This window comes from Mixophyes fleayi, chromosome 7 (genome assembly GCF_038048845.1).
Source record: "Mixophyes fleayi isolate aMixFle1 chromosome 7, aMixFle1.hap1, whole genome shotgun sequence".
NCBI classification, from domain to species: Eukaryota; Metazoa; Chordata; class Amphibia; order Anura; family Limnodynastidae; genus Mixophyes; species Mixophyes fleayi.
Window position 1 is genome coordinate 121,912,568 of NC_134408.1, and position 20,908 is coordinate 121,933,475.

Below are 20,908 nucleotides of genomic sequence, written 5' to 3' on the forward strand. Positions count from 1 at the left end.
TATGTATATATATATATATATATATATATATATATATATATATATATATATATATATATATATACACACAATCTTACATAGGTGCAGACATAAGAAAATTGCACAGCTAATGTGTTCCTTTATAAGTTGGTCCCCCTCCCCCCTAGATTTCATATGGCTTGTCACGGGCGAATTTTAAAATAGAGTGGAAATATATTTAGTTTATGGAGGGATGCATTGATTTTAAATTAGATGCAATTTTAACAGGTTTAGTTTGCTCTATGCCTGTTACATAAGAAATGTACAATCACATTTTACAAGACAAAGACTGGAATCTGTAAAATTCAAAGGGATATACATTTTAAGACATTGAAGGAGATTTATGGGAAACATTGTTTTCCTGCTTCAGTTTTCGGTGGGATACTGTATTGTGTCCCCCCGTGCATGTATATTAAACCAGATATATATCCTAGAAAGGGGATATCACACATTACCATTGGAAACAGTGTGCATAAATACATATCTAGAGGTTCTGGAACTGGTGTGTGTGCGTACCTGGTGTATCACAGATCTCTTTCATATCAATGTAAAAGTTGTACAAAGAAAGCTTTTACAAATAGTAGATCTAAAAGGCTCCTATGTCTAAAATAGGGAGTTAAGGTCCGAGAGGTCAAGGGTTTAGAGGTCAGCTCTCCCGGCTGAAATACAGCTAATCGCGTAGAAAATTTGTCCTCCGGATGAACCTGTTTTTGTGGCTGAGCCGAACTTCAGTAAAATACCTTTTCACCCTCTCAACGTGAAGCAACATCTTTACTCTATATACTGTGTGCTTTGTCACAGACACACAATGCTGTTCATAATACATGGGTTAGCCATCTTTAATATCTGGACTTGGGACTAGTCAACAATTGCTATGTGTAGCCTGAGAAATCTCAGCCCAAGACAGAACAAAGAATTCTGCTCCTGTCAGTGTGGTAGATTTAACAGCAAATACTATTCGTCCTAGACAAGAATTCCTCACATACCGCTTGTAGGATTAGTTTCCTGCCTTGTGCCTCTATTTGTCTATTAAGATATATTTTATTTTTAGGGCTAACATTTCACACGTGACAATATGTTCCTTCCTATGAATTTGGTACCTAAGACTGCGTGTTACATTCACAATGATCATCTAGAAAGTAAAAAAAAAATGAACCAAAATAAATGGTCATATTTTAGAACAGTTTTTTTTATTATTTTGTTATTTAAAAAGGAAAAACACGTAAGTGCTAAAAAAAATCTATCTGCCATCACCTTCCTATTGTTTGAAACTGTAATATTATATTACTTTTTTTTCACAATCCTTTAAAATATGTATAATATTTTCGCATAAAATCGTTACTTGAAAAAACGTAGAGCATAAAATACATTTTGTTTTCTTATTTCAAGGATAAATATTTTACAATGGTCAGGTTTGTGTCGGAATCATTTCTACCGTACCTTTTGGAAGACTTTAATCTACGACGTGAAATATATTCCAGAATGTTCAATGTTAACATATAATACCAACAAAAATAATAATAAAAATATGCTACATTCAAATGTACATCGTTTCTCTGACCTTTTTTCCTTGTGTCTTTTCCCATAAAAATATCACACTGACCACATCTCTCTTATTTACTTAAAACGCAAACGGACATTTGCTACAAAATTTGAGCACAGACGTAAAAACTAGTTAATAACCATAATCAGGTATCTAACTCTAAATACAGCCATAATTATGTACACTTAGAATGTCAGAGTCAGCATTCTCCCTCCATACTAGTAACATTAATTCAGAACAGATATCATCTGTGTCATCAGCATATTTGGCATTGGGGTATTATTTAGGTTATTTTTTCTTACTTTTTATTTTTTTTGTATGGTTTTTAGATAATTTCATTTTAAATAAATACGTCAATACACTTTACAAATAAAATAACCCGTTTATTTAATGACCTTTTTTACTATTTTGGTATAGTATGATTAATACTGGCAGTAACAAAGAAAAACAACGAAATAATGGCAGAGGATGCCCATATGGTCCCCACATTTATGATTTAAGAAACCTCTAACTTGCTCTCCCATTTCCTCATTAACCCAATGCTGCCCTGTACGTTAAAACAGAACATACATACAGATTTAGAGTTACCTAAGACATATTTCCACAGATCTCTTTGTGATATCTTCCTGGTGTGGAAAAAAACAATGTGATCACATAGTTATCGTGTCCAAAACGTTCTATTGAGGAGACAGTCAGACGAATTCTTGAAATGCTTGTTTTGTTTTTTTTAGAAAATAATTATTGTAAGCCTGTGCCACAGAGGAATACAGTCCTATGAAACGATGTGGCAGCCCCCCGGAGCATTAAACTGCTGCATATATGTAGTTCAGTGAACATTTTATGCAATTACAGCTCAAAATGAAAGGATGAAAAGTAAAAAAAAAAAAATGCATTTCCCTATAAAGAAGTCAGGTCCGTCTGATGGTCCTTGGTAATAGTTTGTATGTGTTGAGAAGATCCAGATGAAGATCTTCCTTTTGTATTAGGCAGTTTGTGGTCTTTCTTCCACTTCATCCTCCTGTTCTGGAACCAGATTTTTATCTGGCGCTCAGAAAGGCACAAACTGTGGGCAATTTCTATCCTGCGACGTCTTGTCAGATACCTGTTAAAATGAAATTCTTTTTCCAGTTCCAGAACCTGCTGCCTGGTGTAAGCAGTCCTGGACCGCTTGGGTTCCCCTCCGGTGTAATTTGGATTGACTGTAAAGAAAAAAAGGGAAAAAAACAGACATAGAACTTCATGAAATCTGACCATAAACACTCAGAGGTGCTGTACACCCCACTCTATGCGCTAGATTGCAATATTTGCTTAATTCATGTACACGCTTTGAAGATGGAGTTTGCTACTGAACAGAAAAAACAAAGCCACATGGCCAACGGCCTATTCCCTCAACCATAAAAATTTATGATGAGTGTAATGGCTTCCTAGGCTTAAAAGCCCATAAATAATATTTTCAGCAGCTTACCCCAGATCCCAATATAAACTGTATTAGTACGAAGTTTTCGCTTACCTGAGTTCACATGGACTTTTTTCATCCAAGGGTACACTATTGCTGGTTGCTTAGATAAACTTCCATTTTTGGGGTGCTGCTGCTGACTGCAGGGTCTGGAGATCGGGGCGGGTGCTGGGCTGGGATCCTCAGGAGCAGAGAATTGGGTCTGTGGGCCGGTTTGATCCTGCCCATGACCCCGAGGCTGCACTGTGGAGCCCTGTGCATTGCTACAGCTGAAGGGCTCTTCGCTGTAGTTTGGCCGGGAGTAGATTGTCTGATGCTGATAATCAGAGCCCTGCGTGTGGCTGTAGAAATCAGAGCCTTGCTCTGCTAGGTAGCTGTTCTGTACATATTCCTCGCAAGGAGGAAATTTAGGATCCACATACTTAGAGTTTACCATATACGAACTCATGGCCATTAATTTCTGAGGATAGAAAATACTAATTTTTCTGGTGTTGTCTTTTTTTCTGCCTCCATAAAGCCCTCCTACTTGCTGTCAACTGAATAAAGTTAGATGGCCATGTGACCCAGCCAGCCAATCAGAAGGCAGAAACTTTATCACTGTATTTAATTGTACCTCATAATTTTCAGAAAATAACAAAATAATATTGATTTAATTGGATCATTATGAACATTCTCCCCCCTCCTCTTAATCACACATTTTATGTCTTAATAAAAGAATTCCTTTCCTGATCACTGTAAAAAAGCAGCATTTAGTCACAATTGACTTTATAATAATCTATTTTATAGCTAATTCTGATTTTAGTTTTCTTTGGTGGCTATAACTTGATGTTTTCGAAGCATGTAAACCCTATTTAATTCCTGCTAGAACCCAAGTGGTAAGAAAATAGATGTGATATTGTCAGGGGAACATCAGGGGGACTATAATATGTACAATAGACCTGTCTTGGCTTTGTTTTACAGGGGTCATCCAAAAGTTACCAGAATCTAGTCAGGTTGAAAAAATTAGACAATCAGTAACTTCTGGTTTACTTTCCACATACTGAAATAAGACATAATGCAGACCAGAAATATGCATGGGGTTTCTACCAAATATGATTATTTTTTTATTGAAAGTTGTTATATTGTTTCAATTTGTAAGATTGATTTGTGCATAAATCAGTCTTTGTCTAGAATTAAAGCAATGCAGGTTCAAACATACAGCTCATTGTAAATCACGTAAGTATTATCCCACATGCAAATTACTAAAATAAACACTTACAAGCAGATAAACTAGAATGCTGATGTTATTGCACTATATAATATTGGGACGCACAAATGGTTTAAGTGTTCAGGCTCATATAATATGCAATATTATATATTATATGAAATGTTACATATAAATGATAGTCATCCAAAAGAGTTGATGTAATATCTATAGCAGCTGTAATGAAAATGAATGATGTGATAATAAACATCTGTATTAGAAAAATACATTATTTACCCTCCATGTGATAGCTTCATATCAAATATTCTTGGCAGGTATGATCGAAGTTTTTGCATCGACCATATATTCCCCTAGAATCGAATCTGTGACTATGTAAACACCACACAAATTCGGTTCTACAGGGTACATATAGACAACGTAATAACAATCCTTCTACCTAGAAATCCTAAGTGCTGATACGCATCATCTAATATCTATATCATAGGAATGATGTCAGATATGAGAGGAAAGTGTAAAATATTACAATCTACACAAAGTCGGATAAGTATGTATTAAAAAGTCACAATATCATAAATAGTGATTGGAAAAAATTAAATCACAGTATCAACTGATTTATGATTTGTAAGGGTACAGTGTTGGACTGATGGCAGCGTGTGGGCTGTAGTTTCTTATTATATAAACTTTTGAAAAATAAATGAATGCAAGAGGGTCAGATTAACAGTTGCACTAGATCTTCTAAACAAATAACATACAGCTTATAAACACATCCACATTGCATATGATAGGTCACTTGTTCCCTCTGTACAATATAAAAATCAAACATAATACTAATTTTATCACTGCACCCAATAACCATAACATAACTGGTTACTTTACAGGTCACGACATCCATAACGCACAGAATGCAACCAGCATATATATATATATATATATATATATATATATATATATATATATATATATATATATATTACAAGAACAGAAAAAGGAAAAATCTGTCAAAATATATAGTGTATAAACCGGAAAATAAATAGAATTTACAACATCAAGACCAGGTTATAATATTACAGCAAACCCTTTAGCTTACAATAAGACCATTTAAAATGCAGTGTCAAGTATTACATACCAGTCAAGTTTCTTCTGAGAAACAAACCTTTGGACTATCTCTAGAAATTAGTGTGGTAGCGTTTATGGTGAAGTCCAGGTCAAAAGGGCATTTGAAATCATTTGCAAACATATCACAATGTTTCATTATTTTTACGTGGTCAACAGACAAACAACGGAGTACAAAAGTTCAGGATCCAGGAGGAATCTCGTTGTCCTTCCCTCTGCAGTTCAGTAAAAATGCTCTAATATCACAAGAGCTACCTTACAAAAGTGTGTCTAAATTCCTAATTCTGTTATACAGTTCGTATCGCCTGCTAAAGTTCTCATGTGTTGATAACTCTTTATTTTTGTTTTAATAATCTGCGATTATTACATTTGAATAACAATCGTTACTTTATTAATAAATAAAAAATATCTTCCCTGCATATCAAATGTATGTATTTATTATTTCACACACACAAAAATACTTTAATGTGTCATCCAACTATTTATTTGATAGTATTGTTTAAAGGAAATTTGTCGATTTTGTTTAAGAAATTAAAATTTCTTCTAAAACAAATTTATAATAGAAAAGCCTTGGAAAAAAAACACTATTATTAATGTGTAATGTGTATTTGACTTAATGTGACTGTGTCAAAATCCAAAATGAAAAAGATCTTAGTATAGAACAGATAAAATTTAGTTAACATTTTCATATTAGTTAGACGCTGTGACCTGTATTTCACCTTATCTCAAGACTTGCTCAGACAGGTCAAAGCCATAGCGTTATTGATGAACAAAAGCGTTAAATATTCACCTCCTGCTCAACTGCCCATTCCACTGCTTTTGATCTCCCCCTCTTTTTCTGTGGCCTACTAAATAAAAAAAAAACTATATTCTATGCTTTATGCTATAGGAAAGTAAGGTTTTGTGCAATAAGGCTTATTACATACGAAATCCTATCAGGGCTGCAGTAATGATGAAGTGCGATAGTCAGATGGCTTCAGAAATGCAAAAAAATGACTGATTATAATTAGCATTATAATACACGTGAGGTTCATCTTTTTTAGAAGCCAAAGGGTCTGTTAAATAAGATAATTGGAAGAGGGAAATCTATTTGGAGATCATTCCTTTGTATTCATTTAATTGCAGGCGCAACAGTAAAGTAAAATATACTGTAATATTAGTAGTACATAACATTATTCAGTTATTAAAAGCAAATATGTTGATAAAGTCAATATAAATATATATAAATATAAAGGCACATTGTTGCTAGGCGAAATACAAAATTGAAATATTTGCATAGATAATGCTTTATTTGTATTGCTTAGTAACAGTTTTTGTTTTGTTTTACAGAAAACAGCTAAGATCAATATAAAAATGTGTAAGCACTTTTCAGTGTTGTCAACCTATAACCAGTATACACTACAATGCAATTAAACAACACAAGCGTTCATCTAGGCAGTATAATACACAGTTCTGCCACTGTAATGTACTGTACATCAATCCGTACTGTGGGAGGCGCTATACAATACAACAAATCCAAGAGGTACTATAATTAAACCAAAACCCAACAGGCTAGACATCTGGAAAATATCCCGAACCAATAAAATTCTACAGCGAAACAAGTTCATCTCTACATCACTTTCCAGCCAAAACTGCATAACCATCAAGTATTCCAGCTATATGTCAAATGACCCCAGAATCCACCATTATTTACATACTTGATAAAAATCCATACTGTTAAATTACTCTACACATACACCTCTGAAAAAAAACAAACCACCCAAAAAATATTTCTGTAGCACAACATGTTTCAGGAGTTGCATTTACAACGTGCTCGTGCCCAATGCAGAACATTGATACATATAATACAACTAACAAAATTGTGAGTAAAGTGCTATACTTACTCCACGTGTCCTTCCATTGTGTGTAACCTGTTGCAACAGAAAGGTATCATTATTAATAGATTAATTACAAAGCTCAGATTGTAACAAAGTGTCACTGTAAAGTAGGTTAATAGTTCACATTTTGTTTGGATTGCCGAACTGTTTTAAAATATCAAATAGACAACAACGAACACACACGAATATATAATAGTAAATTAATTCCCAGTGGGCTACTTAGAATATATAAACTATGCGCAAATATTTTGTTCTAGAAATCTGACTCTCAAGTTCATAGTTCAAACGTACCTGACTATAACAGCATTATATATTCTATAGATAGGACCTACTCATTATTTACAGACGAGGGAAACATAACCTATACCATTGGGAATTTTCTTTCTTCATAGCAAGTAATGTATAACCACAAACACGTGTATTTTTCCTATCCCAGAACTCCCATCTTCTGTGTGATTACATATAAAATCACTTACTTTGTATGCTTCTTCTTTCACAGTGGATCCAGTAGATAGAAACGCTTCGGTGTTAAGAGATCCAAGCAGAATGATCCTTTCTAAACACTATCCTTATTACTACATCCAGGAACAAAACGCATCTGCACTTGTATGCTCTTAAACTAATTTATGGTGGGAATTATATTTTAGCTTGTCAACTCTCAAGCCATAAAACAAAGTTTATTGGAATCACGTGCTCGCATCCAGCCACTCAGGGCTCATCTCAGTGGAACCATAAATAACCATCAGCTTTAAACTCCTATTCAGTAGATTGAGATTCCCAGAAGCCTCTAATAGTAACACAAAAAGGGGAAAAAAATCCTCTATATCTTAAAAGTAAAACTTCTATTGCACTGCAGTCCCAATACTTAGTACAAATCTAGGTTAATATTTTAGGATGCAACTAGAATCATTGTATTGCAAATTGGCACTGGATACAATGTATTTAAAATATTTACAAATGTTCTAAATATACAGGGAGATATAAATCAGGAAGGATAACTTCAATGAGAACATGCATTGTAATATGTTGTGGCTCTTGAAATAATTGATAATAATTTGCTAAACTTCCTAAATGTATTTTAACTCACTACTGTTTTCTCATCTCTGTTTTTAATACGGGAATTAGTACTAATATTTAAGATACACATTTAAAGAAAAATACATGATTTAATAAGGGAAAATTCCCCAGAATATACATGTGACAAAAGGGCAGTACTACAAGAAAAATTCAATGATATTTATTGTGTGTTTTCCTGATGTCACTTTTTATTTTCATGCCAACAAATTGTTTACAACCTCAGGTTCTGCAAGTGAGAAGATCTTTGAACTTTGAAGGCTGGGAAAAAAAAAGAGGTGTAATCTTTGATAGCTAAGGGTTGTAAAGTCATAAAACAAAATAGTGTGAATAAGCCTTTTGAGTTTCAGCAAGAGAGAATTTGGAGGGTACGTGTTAAGGAGGTGACACCCAGTAAGCAGGATGAAAAATACTATTTATCAAACAATGACTTTCTCCCAAAGCGCCATATGTGAAGCTGAAATGCATCACGATGGTATAGAATTTTTTTTTACACTTCTCTAATTAGATGTTAATAGACGATTCATGAAAACATTTGTTTGTGCAATGGATTTGCCCTTTATAAATTATACATAATCATCGTTTAATAAAGTGCATGTAGTTTATGAATATTAACTCATTAACTGAATATATTTATTGAATAAATGGGCTAGTGGATAGCCCATTGAACATTATTATATATCCAATATTTTGTTTCAGAAAAATGGTACGATTTTTCTCCGAGTAGTGAATATGCACTTATTGTTAGTTTGCCCATGATGATCATGTATGTATGTTTATTATGCAAAGCCATCAATTAATTTGTGTGTTACTGTAGGAATAGGAATCAGAGCTTGCATGAGTTTGCATACATACATAATTCAGACAATGCTTAACTTGTGACTGAAGGATAGCATTGCTATTAATCATGTGCAGAGGTGTTTTTGTATTCAAGGGTATTACAGGATTTCAAGTTCAGAAATTTCAGTGCTTACTACTTCTTTCTAAAGCTCCTTTTTTTGTTCTGTAAAAGAAAATCATTTTGTCGACTAAGCGGATTATTACTTTTGAAAGGTATGCGAATTAATGTATGTGTTAAGGTTTAAGGACAACTCTGCAAATAGGCAAAGCAGGTGCATTATTTATCCAGTACATCAATTCTTGTCAATGACAGACCTGCATTTGCAGCTATCTATCACGCACAATCATGCACTTCTGCATAGTAAAACACGAAACTAAATGTAAGGAGCTGCATCTCCAAGTGTTTTCATTGTGCAGTTTAACGGATGCTTAAAAGATTTAAACACTTGGTTTATGCCACATTCGGCTTAAATATAATGAATACAGGGCATTAGCTAAGACCACGTGTTACCAATTCCCTCTCAGGTTAACCAGAGGGCACTTCACACACTAATTCACATAATATAAGAGACTTGTCCAACAGCGCCTTCCTATGGGCACACATGGAAACTACTCTATAAAACAAAGACAGAGGCTATGCAGTGCCTCTTTGTGCGGACTCAGACACACGCATGATGTTCTAACCATTTCCTCTCTCCACAGAAACATTACTATAACACGTATCTCACTGGTTTATGAATGGAAGTCACTCAATGATATGTGGTAAACTGGTACAGGAAACAGTAGATCTTGGTGGCGATTGTCTTTGATAGTTCAAATAATAGGAGACTAGAAATATACAGGAGATTTGTGGGCAGATAGAAGAGTCACTATAGTGAGCTTGATTAGCTTTTCATAGACCCATTCATCTTTCCATTTTTCAGTCTAACATGGAACATACAAAAATGATGTGTAGTTACTACATAGTTTACTTGTACCTTTCCCAGAACTATAGTTGCCAACTGTCCCTAGCTTCAAGGGATAGTCCCTATTTATCAATATAGACCAACTGCACATTATAATTTATTACTAATATGTATTATTCTGTATATCATATGCTATTCTCTATTTTTAATTTGTAGCTGATATAAGTTACTATATATTATAGATGTTTATTATATACAGTATATGACACATTATAATACAAGTTTGGTGATTCTGGATCACTCTGTTCTATGGAGATGCCACTGTCAAAACAGGTTCAGATTATCCTGCTGGCAAAATGTCCCTGGAGATTATTAGAAAATATTGTCAACTACCCTCCAAAGATCTTTATTGGCCCCAATGATGCAAAGAAATAACCTCAGGACTAATAAGAAATATGGGACCATAAAAGAAACAATTGGGCCATGAGGCCATTCTAAGCGGAGAGCAGTCTGAGATGTATTGTTTTCTACTGTACATGCACAGGTGTGAAAAAACTATTTTTGAGCTTACAACTCAGACTTACATTCAATTCTACATGGCCCCCTCTGTGTGCAGGTATCTCCACTTCTACATACGTTTACCTTATACCTTTATCCAAGGTTCTTGTGGACCATCTGAGATGGTCTACTGGGCTTCTTGCATCAGGAACATGTCTACTTCCCATAAGAAATGCCTCAGCGTTTCCTCTACCACCTCATTTTAATTGTCAGGGTCACAAATCTGTCTTTGTGGTTTTATAAATTAGAGCTGGGTCAGGTGCAGAGCACACATTTACTTACTTACCCCCTGATCATCTGACTATCTAGCTGAATTAATTTCACATCTTGACATATGCCATGTTTGTGTGCATAGATATGTAACCTTGTGTAAAGACATCACAATTACCCAGGGGTTGATGCACATACAAATAGCGTATTTATGCTCATACACACACCAGATGCATGAACACCCAACCAGGTCATAAGAACAAGAAAAAAATCTTTAACTTTCCTTTTTTTACTGTGGAACTTATTTGCTGTTAGGTTTAATTTAAATAAAATTCCCTCTATAAAGTACAGTAGATATTATCTTCCTTCTCTTGTACAATTAGTCAATCAGAAGCAGCTACCTAGTGCAGGCAACTATCATCATCATTATCAGTGTGTGGCCAGGGCCATCTTTTCCATTGGGCACGATGGGCAGGTGCCTGGGGGCCCCACAGGCAAAGGGGCCCCATAGACAGGGCTCTTAAGTAAAATAAATAATCCTGCAAAAATATCTATATCTATCTATCTATCTATCTATCTATCTATATATATATATATATATATATATATATATATATATATATATATATCTATATATATATATGATACACATATATAGAGGTAGGGGCCCTGCTGCACTGCTTTGCCCGGGGGCCCATAATGTTGTTAAGGTGGCCCTGTGTGTGGCTGATAATGGCTAATTACAGATGTACCTGCGGTTCCCTTTGGTTCTGCCTCAGTCGCCATTACACAAACACACCCTTACTGAACTATATTTAACCTCTCCTTCTCTCCCCTGTTCCTCCTCTCCAAACGCAAGGAGGCGCATGTGTCAGATCTGCATACGGCTGTAGGCGTACCCTATTTTTGTGGGTATCTGTAGTACAAGTTTGCATATAATACACTAACCAAATAGGTCTACGCCCAACTGCACATCAGTCCCTCTCAGTCTGAGCTTTTATACTGCTCACCTTGTATCATTTATACTAGACAGATGTCAAACCTCACCCTGGGTTATTTGCTTTAATGCATACTTATTGTTTGTTTATATAACCCTAATATGACTAAACATTCAGTAATATGGATTGTAAATTTGGCAAATTGGCCCAATATCCTGTCTCGTGTTACCCAATAATGAGCATAATTCCCAAACAAATTCCAATCAAATCTGGCCAGGGGGTAAATGTATCTAGCTGAGAGTTTTCCAGCAGGTTTGAAAAGTGGAGATGTTGCCTATAGCAACCAATCAGATTCTAGCTATCATTTTGTAGAATGTACTAAATAAATAATAACTAGAATCCGAATGTTTTTTCAAACCCGCTGGAAAACTCTCAGCTTGATACATTTACCCCCAGATACCCCCAGATACTTTTCAACCATGCTAACAAATCCTGCCAGCTGCACTAGGCCCCAATAAGATGGCATCGCTTTGGTCAGCGGTTCCCAAACTATGCGCCACAGTGATCTCACAGGGTTGCCGCTGCCAGGGCTGGTGGTAAGCAAGGCGGGGGACTAGTTAGTAATTATTTTGGCTAAGGGGTGCCTTGAAAAAATGATGGAGACGCTAAGGGTGCCTCGAACTAAAAAAGTTTGGGATCCACTGGTCTAAGTGCCAAATTATACATACAATCCTATAGATTGTAAGCTTGCGAGCAGGGTTCTCTTACCTCTCTGTCTGTATGTATTACCCAGTATTGTCTTATCAATGTTTGTTCCCAATTGTAAAGCGCTACGGAATTTGCTGGCGCTATATAAATAAATGTTGATAATGATGATGAAATTACCACATCTGTCTAATTTGGCAAAAAAGAAAAGAATGTTGGTAAAAGGTCAGGATAAATGACAGGATTGTCCCAGCTGTTGTCAGAACTAGTGCACAGTGCTGGGGATTATGGCACGTTACCCTGCTCCTTAATAATTATAGTTAGCTGGGAAATATAATGCAAAAAGAATTAAGGGCATTTCATGCGATGATATGAACAAGAAGACAACAAGAGAGGGCAGGAGGCTGGTCCGGTGAGGGAGAGGAGGAAGACCCTTGGGGGTCCCTTCCATATCTTGCTTTGGAGTCTACAATTTCTAGCTATGCACCTACCCACTTATGGGAATTTGAGAGGTACATCCCCTTTCTACATGGCGAGCATGACACCACTAAGATTTCTTCCTAACAACTGATTTAGAGCCTCATGTTGTGGTGAATGCAATTTCCATCTAAAACGTAGGTGTAAATTGTGTCTGAAAAAAGCCACTTGCTACATAGAATGCTAATGCTCCTCAGCAGATCGTCATCATTATCAGTTTGTAACTTACACCAGGAGAAAGAGCACCCGCAAGAGATACGTTTCCTGACAAGCGTATCTGCGCGGCATCCAGGTCTACAGTGGTCGCATTTACTTGAACTCGCCATTACTGTACTTTGCCTATGTATGCACGACCATTGTTTTCCCAGATCCATCTATATAAAGTGTAAGGGTTGGAATATGCAACATGCAACTGCCTGTGTGTACAGACCCATGCATAAGTCTTTTATGTGGTCATGCACAGTAGTGAAAGTAATATTTTACTCTACGCAAATGGACTTGCCTTCAACTCTACAAGAGGTCCTCAGTGGCTGGAAGCTGAAGAAATCATTAATTTGCTTGGTGCACTAATTATAGCCTATTTCATTATATTACATAAACTAAGAAATCACGTTTACTGTGCAATACGAATATACTTTTTCACCATACAATGCATTCCAAATATTACATTTTTATCTATTCTACTATGTAAGGTACACTAGTGATAGGCTTTCTGTTATAGAGTGCCATGCAGTCATGTTCTTGCTGTGGTGGGCAGCGTATGGCACTCTTCGTTCACCGTGTTGTATTACCACAACCTTGCATAAACATACAGCAGAATCCTGATTTTCCAATCTGCAATGCAGTGAGTTATGGCACAGTATCGTTTCTCCCATCCTTTTATTTTGTTATGTTGAATGTCAATTTAACTATTCTTATCCTCCAATTTTTGTTTTAGGAAGACTACTTAAACTGCAAAAAAACATACTCAAATTCATGCTGGGAATTTCACAAAGGTCTACCTAGTATGTATTGTGTGTGAACTGATTATCTGTGTGATCAATACCTTTTCTAGTAACGTCTGATGTATACCTATATAGACATTTCTGAATTTTATTATAACAAATTATTTTAAATAAACCTAGAATTTTATGTTTAGAGGTCCATTAAAATATTTGGCATTGCTTTACTCCAGCAACTTTCAAAATCAGTCATTGATTAACTGAACACTCACATCATGGCCACTTTTATACGCAATGTTTTTAAAGTTCAAAGTTCCATTTTGCCAAATGACATCACACTAACCAATGATGTTATGTAACTAACTTGACACATGGGTGACTGGCAGTGAAATTTGGATGACTAGTGGTGGTACTATGATTCCTCTCTACAATTCCAGCCAACAAGACATAATTGGCTCCTGTCTGAGTCTGAAAGAACTCTAAGGTTCTTGCGTTACTCAAGAGCAACTTGTAAGTTGAAGTGATGGATGCACTTGCTGACCACAGACATCCACCCTGTCACTGGGATTTGGGCCAAGTTGATGCCAGTGTGCCATTCTCTGGTATAAGTCCAACACTATGAGCGTCTGTATCAGGGGAGGGCTGGCATATTTTAGCCCGGGGGGCAAGACTCAACTCAGCAGCCTATTAGGAACATTTTAAAAGAAAATAATAAAGATGGTCCAGTAACCCATCCCAAGGTAGCCCAATATGGGACTGGCTGGGGGGGGGGGGAGTTATGCCCCCCTGCCCCCAGCCCAGGCTACCCCTGGTCTATGTACATTCTGTACAAAGCAGATCCGCTCAGAGTGCAGAAATTTTATCCTGAACCTCCTAACTGTTCTCATAACACAATGAGGTGCCAATGAGAAAATACAGGACAACTAACTGCTTGTGCTTGAATGCTGGTAAAGCAGAATGGTGGAAAAGTTATTCAAAGAAGTGACAGTTTGCCAATGAGTGGTTTAGGCGAATAAGGGATCTAGAAGATAAGTTATGTTTGTGCAATGGGAGGGCTGAGAATTGAGCAGAACGGACAATATTTCTTGTGCAATTGGGGCAAGGTATGTGCAGTGGGATCCATGAAGTATTCAATGCAATAATGGTATGTGCAATGTGCTGGAATAATAATGTACAGGAGAGCCAGCTCTTGCCACCTCTGTAACATGAGTACAATTCTACCATTTGTTGACTAACTGAGGATATTAAAACACTCATTAAAAGTAACATTTGAAAAAAATAAAAACTGCCACCATTGTAATTCTAGCTAGTGGCCCTGGAAGGAAAGAATATGTTTTCACAAAGTTCAGCAATACTGGGAGAATTAAAGCTGCAGACTATTACATGTGGGGATGATGGGGTATCAGAAAACACAAAATAAATAATAGAATATGGTGCAAAATGTGGTATAATGTTAATAAATGTGCTGTAAACATAGCAACTAGATATTTGCTTTTAATTTCTATATATAGATAGATATGACATAGATAGATAGATAGAAAGATAGATAGATAGATAGATATAGATAGATAGATAGATAGATAGATAGATAGATATGAGCAAAGGGGGAAGATCGATTAACTCAGAAAACTTTGATCTAGATAGATATGACATCTATAGATGTGAAATAGATAGATATTAGATAGATAGATAGATAGATAGATAGATAGATAGATAGATATGACATAGAGAGATAGATAGATATGACATCTATACATGTGAAGTAGATAGATATGACATAGACAGACAGATAGATAGATAGATAGATAGATAGATAGATAGATAGATAGATAGATAGATAGATAGATAGATAGATAGATAGATATTACATATATAGATGTGAGATAGATAGATATGACAGATAGAGAGATAGATAGATAGATAGATATGACATATATAGATGTGAGGTAGATAGGTATGACATAGATAGATAGATAGATAGATAGATAGATAGATAGATAGATAGATAGATAGTTTTGCAGTGTTCAAAGGAACAGACCAGCACTAGTAAAAAAAAAAGAGAACATTTAATTAAACATAACATTACAAAGTACTGCCCTATGATTGTTTCAGCATTGCTAATTGAAGAAAGTTAGAAATACTGTCTATTTCATATCTATCTGTCTTACTGTGTCACATATATCTATCTATCTATCTATCTATCTATCTATCTATCTACTGAACTATACTTATCTATTATGAACCTTGCACATTTATTTTTTGTTTACTTTTTATATAGAGTGCATTCTTGCTCTGGATTCCTGGATTCTTTAGATAAATAGACAGATATGAGATAGATAGATATGACATATATAGATGTGAGATAGATAGATATGACATAGATAGATAGATAGATAGATAGATAGATAGATAGATAGATAGATAGATAGATAGATAGATATTACATATATAGATGTGAGATAGATAGATAGATATTACATACATAGATGTGAGATAGATAGATAGATAGATAGATATTACATATATAGATGTGAGATAGATAGATAGATATTACATATATAGATGTGAGATAGATAGATAGATAGATAGATAGATAGATAGATAGATATTACATATATAGATGTGAGATAGATAGATATGACAGATAGATAGATATATAGATAGATAGATAGATAGATAGATAGATAGATAGATAGATATTACATATATAGATGTGAGATAGATAGATAGATATTACATATATAGATGTGAGATAGATAGTTATGACAGATAGATAGATAGATAGATAGATAGATAGATAGATAGATAGATATTACATATATAGATGTGAGATAGATAGATATGACATAGATAGATAGATAGATAGATAGATAGATAGATAGATAGATAGATAGATAGATATGACATAGATAGATGTGAGATAGATAGATAGATAGATAGATATTACATATATAGATGTGAGATAGATAGATAGATAGATAGATAGATAGATAGATAGATAGATAGATAGATAGATATTACATATATAGATGTGAGATAGATAGATATGACAGATAGATAGATAGATAGATAGATAGATAGATATTACATATATAGATGTGTGATAGATAGATAGATAGGTAGATAGATAGATAGATAGATAGATAGATAGATAGATAGATAGATAGATAGATATTACATATATAGATGTGAGATAGATAGATAGATAGGTAGATAGATAGATAGATAGATAGATAGATAGATAGATAGATAGATATTACATATATAGATGTGAGATAGATAGATAGATATGACAGATAGATAGATAGATAGATAGATAGATAGATAGATAGATATGACATAGATAGATAGATAGATAGATAGATATGACATATATAGATGTGAGGTAGATAGATATGACATAAATAGATATGACATAGATAGATAGATAGATAGATAGATAGATAGATAGTTTTGCAGTGTTCAGAGGAACAGACCAGCACTAGTAAAAACAGAGAACATTTAATTAAACATAACATTACAAAGTACTGCCCTATGATTGTTTCAGCATTGCTAATTGAAGAAAGTTAGAAATATTGTTTCATATCTATCTGTCTTACCTATCTATCTGTTTATTTATCTGTCTATGTAATACTTATCTATTAAGGACCTTGCACATTAATTTTTTGTTTACTTTTTATATAGAGTGCATTCTTGTTCAGGATTCTTTAGATAGAGATAGATAGATAGATAGATAGATAGATAGATAGATAGATAGATAGATAGATAGATATAGATAGATAGATAGATATGAGCAAAGGGGGGAGATCGATTAACTCAGAAAACTTTGATCTGAGGAGCTAGTGATGTTTTCTGGCAGACAGTCAAACACCTGGTCTACAGAAGAGCAATCTGTTTAAGGCTACAGTCTGACAGTAAAGCACCCCATACCCCACTGTGGCTTGTATGTAAGCTATTACAAAATTCTTGATAGGAATTTTCAGTGCTAGTTGTGTTCTAAAATGGAAATCCTGGTTATTTTACACATCTATGATATTCAAGAGATGAGAGCTACATTTTGAAAATGCCATGATGTCAGCTTGCATGTTTATGATTATCTCCAGTACAGAGAGCTCATGGAGTGCAGCACTGGGGTGTTCTCAAGAGACTGAACTGTTGCGCCACTGGTCATGATCACAATAATGTCGATAAAAACACAAATTTTAATAGAAACCTCTTAAGATCATATTGAGATCTGTCTAACATCATTTGTATGTCTGCTTACATCAAACTAGGACAAAGGTAAAACGGCATTTACACATAGGTGTGTTTTATGCTTTCGTGTTGGAGTCACATGAATAGATAGGATAATGTGATCCCCGAGAACATGTTCTTTCTTTGTACACATGGAAACATTTGTGGAAAATAAATGGAATGCATAGTAATATATCTGCAGACCCAGAATGCTGCAGAGGCGGTTTGTTGAAACGCTGTGTGTACATATCCTTATAGTAGGTAGGGATAAAGCGAACATCAGATTTAATAACAAATGAATGTTAAGTAGATCAGTCTATTAAGGTTAAGCCTTAAATAATGAAAGTCAGATGTTAGATTTTGTCAAGATTAGATTTCATTGTGTACTTTCACCACTGTCAATTGCAGTGTTGGACAATTTTACCAGGGCTGTGCTTTGTTATGCTGCTGCCTGAGGTGGCAACTGAAATGGTGCCCTCTTCATCATTTACTCAGACAAACAAAGAAAGAATGTACTATAATGTGTATACTGTAAATTTAAAAAAAAACTGTCACTTTAATGATCATTAGATCTATCAAAAAGTCAGAAACTACTAAATTAAATCTTTGCAGAAATATAATTAGCATTAAATAAAGGAGTTCCCTACATATTGCTGCCACATAAAACTAGCTGTCTGAGACATTTGCACACCAATTAATTTATTACATGAGTTTACACTATTTTGCCCAATGTGATTAAGAATTATATATCTACCCTTTATGTTTATTTCTTTGCCTCTAAACAAATATCTCATATCTATCCTACTTGCATAGACTCATTTCATATGTATCTGCCTATCACACATGTTATATCCCCCAGGTGTCCATCTCACTATCAGTGCATGTCTATTTCTATCTATTTATCTACCATGTAGTATCCATCTCACTGTCTCTTTTTATCTCATTTCCATATAATCATGAGCCCACATCTATTGTTTCCATCTCTCATATCCATCTCATGCCTATACAAACCATTGTCTGTGCATTTATGTAGTATTTCTATCTATCACATATGGATCTCATATCTACCTATGTAATATTAATCTAATTTCTAATCTACTGCAATTCATCACATGTCATTCAATCTGTAACTGAAATTCTTCTCATATCTATCCATCTCATTGTCTCTCTTTACCACATTTCCATGTAATGTTGAGCTCATGTCCATGGATTTCATCTATATATCTCTCATATCAATCTATTGGCTAACCCATGCCTGTTCAGTCTTCTATCTATGTCATACTTCTCTATTTATCTATCCCATACCTCTTTCTTTATTTCCCTGTATGACCAGAATATGTCAAGTAAGTACGTGTACTCAACAGTCAGATGAAAGGAAGTAATTAATTTCTGACCAGTGTATAGATGACACTCTAGGAAGGTGATGTAATAAACACATTTTATTGCCCATTTTGCCACTTCCATAAGAATTGCAGTGCAGATTGCTGGTGAATTCCTTTGTCTGTTTTCTAAAGTAGTTTATTGCTGATTGCACCTCATCTACCGTTTACATTCATCTGAAAGGACGCTTCCTTTTTTTTCCCTGAACTTCCTCTATTTCCTGTGATGCTGCCAGCTGCGTGCTCTGCCGCAGTGCAGAGGAGCAGTAAATACCTTTCACAGCTGTCTGCCAAACCAGGCTGAAATACTTTCTTTGTTCTGCTTTCTTTCCTGCTGCAGAGCCTTAACCAGCTAATAACACATTGCTATTACACGACACCAAACACGCACATATTGTGGTTACATTGTATTATATAGTAAGCAAAATAGTCTGTGTTGTGCAATTGCTGTAGTTTACACCGCCTTATTAGTTGGCAAGGGAGGGATTTATTGTCTGCATAGGTAGAATGGCATATGCTCACGCATTAATGGTGTATTCTGTATTAAAGTCAAATATGTACATTACTTAAAAAAATAGAGATAGATAGATAGATAGATAGATAGATAGATAGATAGATAGACTCATACAGGTATCAGTACATTTACGAATGAAAAATTACAAAGTGACAATAAAACTCAGAAAGGTAACTCAATATAATAAATTGATAACATCAGGTCAGTACTGTGACTTCTTTTCAAGTTGGGATTGTTCTGCTCGCCCCAATTTGCATGCTTTATTGTGATAACCAGACGTGTCTAGACTTTCATTATTCAACATGGAGATTGAGGAAATCGCGTTTGATATTGTTCATGTAGTGCAGACATAGTCATACAAAATAAAACAGTCTAATGACGTGTTTTGCTTTTTTTCAATATTGCTGGTAAAAAAAACAACAAATAATGCAACGCATGTTATCAGCAATGCAAAACGTTATAATTTACCATCAGGTAATATAAAGCATCAAAATATAATTTTATAACCAGAATATTGATTGGAGTTTATTTTTACAACGTAACATTAACACGGGGGGGGGAGCAAGATTAACAAAAAAAAAAACGACAGAGATAAACACACTCCATTCAATTAGAAACCAATAATTGCTGTGCAACAGTTTGAGTGAACAAATGTACTGTGTATTTATTATGTATCTAATGATATACTGCTCACTGATTACACATATGCTGTTTATTAATTATGTCACAGTGTATGGGTATACAGATAGATAAATATATAACTGACATCCAGAACCATTTGCACATATTACACTAGAATTCCTATCATTCTGCACATAAATGGCTTACTATCTGACAACCCCCTACCCTTTTTTAAAAACGTAGGAGTGTAATTATAAAACATGCCACTAAACTCAATAATCACTTTAATTTAAAACCGAAAA

At 34.8% G+C, this 20,908-nt stretch overlaps 2 protein-coding genes across 3 annotated transcripts in view; both read right to left on the reverse strand.

The window, feature by feature from the left end:
- HOXD3 (homeobox D3) overlaps positions 1-20,908 on the reverse strand; it is a 35,147-nt gene that overhangs the window by 13,530 nt on the left and 709 nt on the right. Inside the window, exons 1-2 of one of the 2 annotated variants that reach the window (XM_075180568.1) lie at positions 7,688-7,961; positions 7,218-7,244 (exon numbers count right to left, since the gene is read on the reverse strand). The gene's annotated coding sequence lies outside the window, so the exon portion shown is untranslated. Of the gene's footprint in view, positions 1-7,217; positions 7,245-7,687; positions 7,962-20,908 lie in introns of those variants that run through there. The other variant, XM_075180567.1, reaches the window with a different exon arrangement.
- HOXD4 (homeobox D4) lies at positions 1,951-4,089 on the reverse strand. Its single transcript, XM_075178654.1, has 2 exons — positions 3,072-4,089; positions 1,951-2,760 (listed from the first exon to the last, which is right to left on the reverse strand). Exons 1-2 carry the CDS (start codon positions 3,469-3,471, stop codon positions 2,459-2,461), a joined length of 702 nt encoding a protein of 233 aa, XP_075034755.1. The 5' UTR covers positions 3,472-4,089; the 3' UTR covers positions 1,951-2,458.

Coding starts and splice junctions, on each gene's coding strand:
- HOXD4 (XM_075178654.1), bottom strand. CDS start 3,471: ATGGCCATGAGTTCGTATATGGTAAACTCTAAGTATGTGGATCCTAAA. Junction 2,761..3,071: donor AAAAGTCCATGTGAACTCAG/GTAAGCGAAAAC, acceptor TTTTCTTTACAG/TCAATCCAAATTACACCGGA.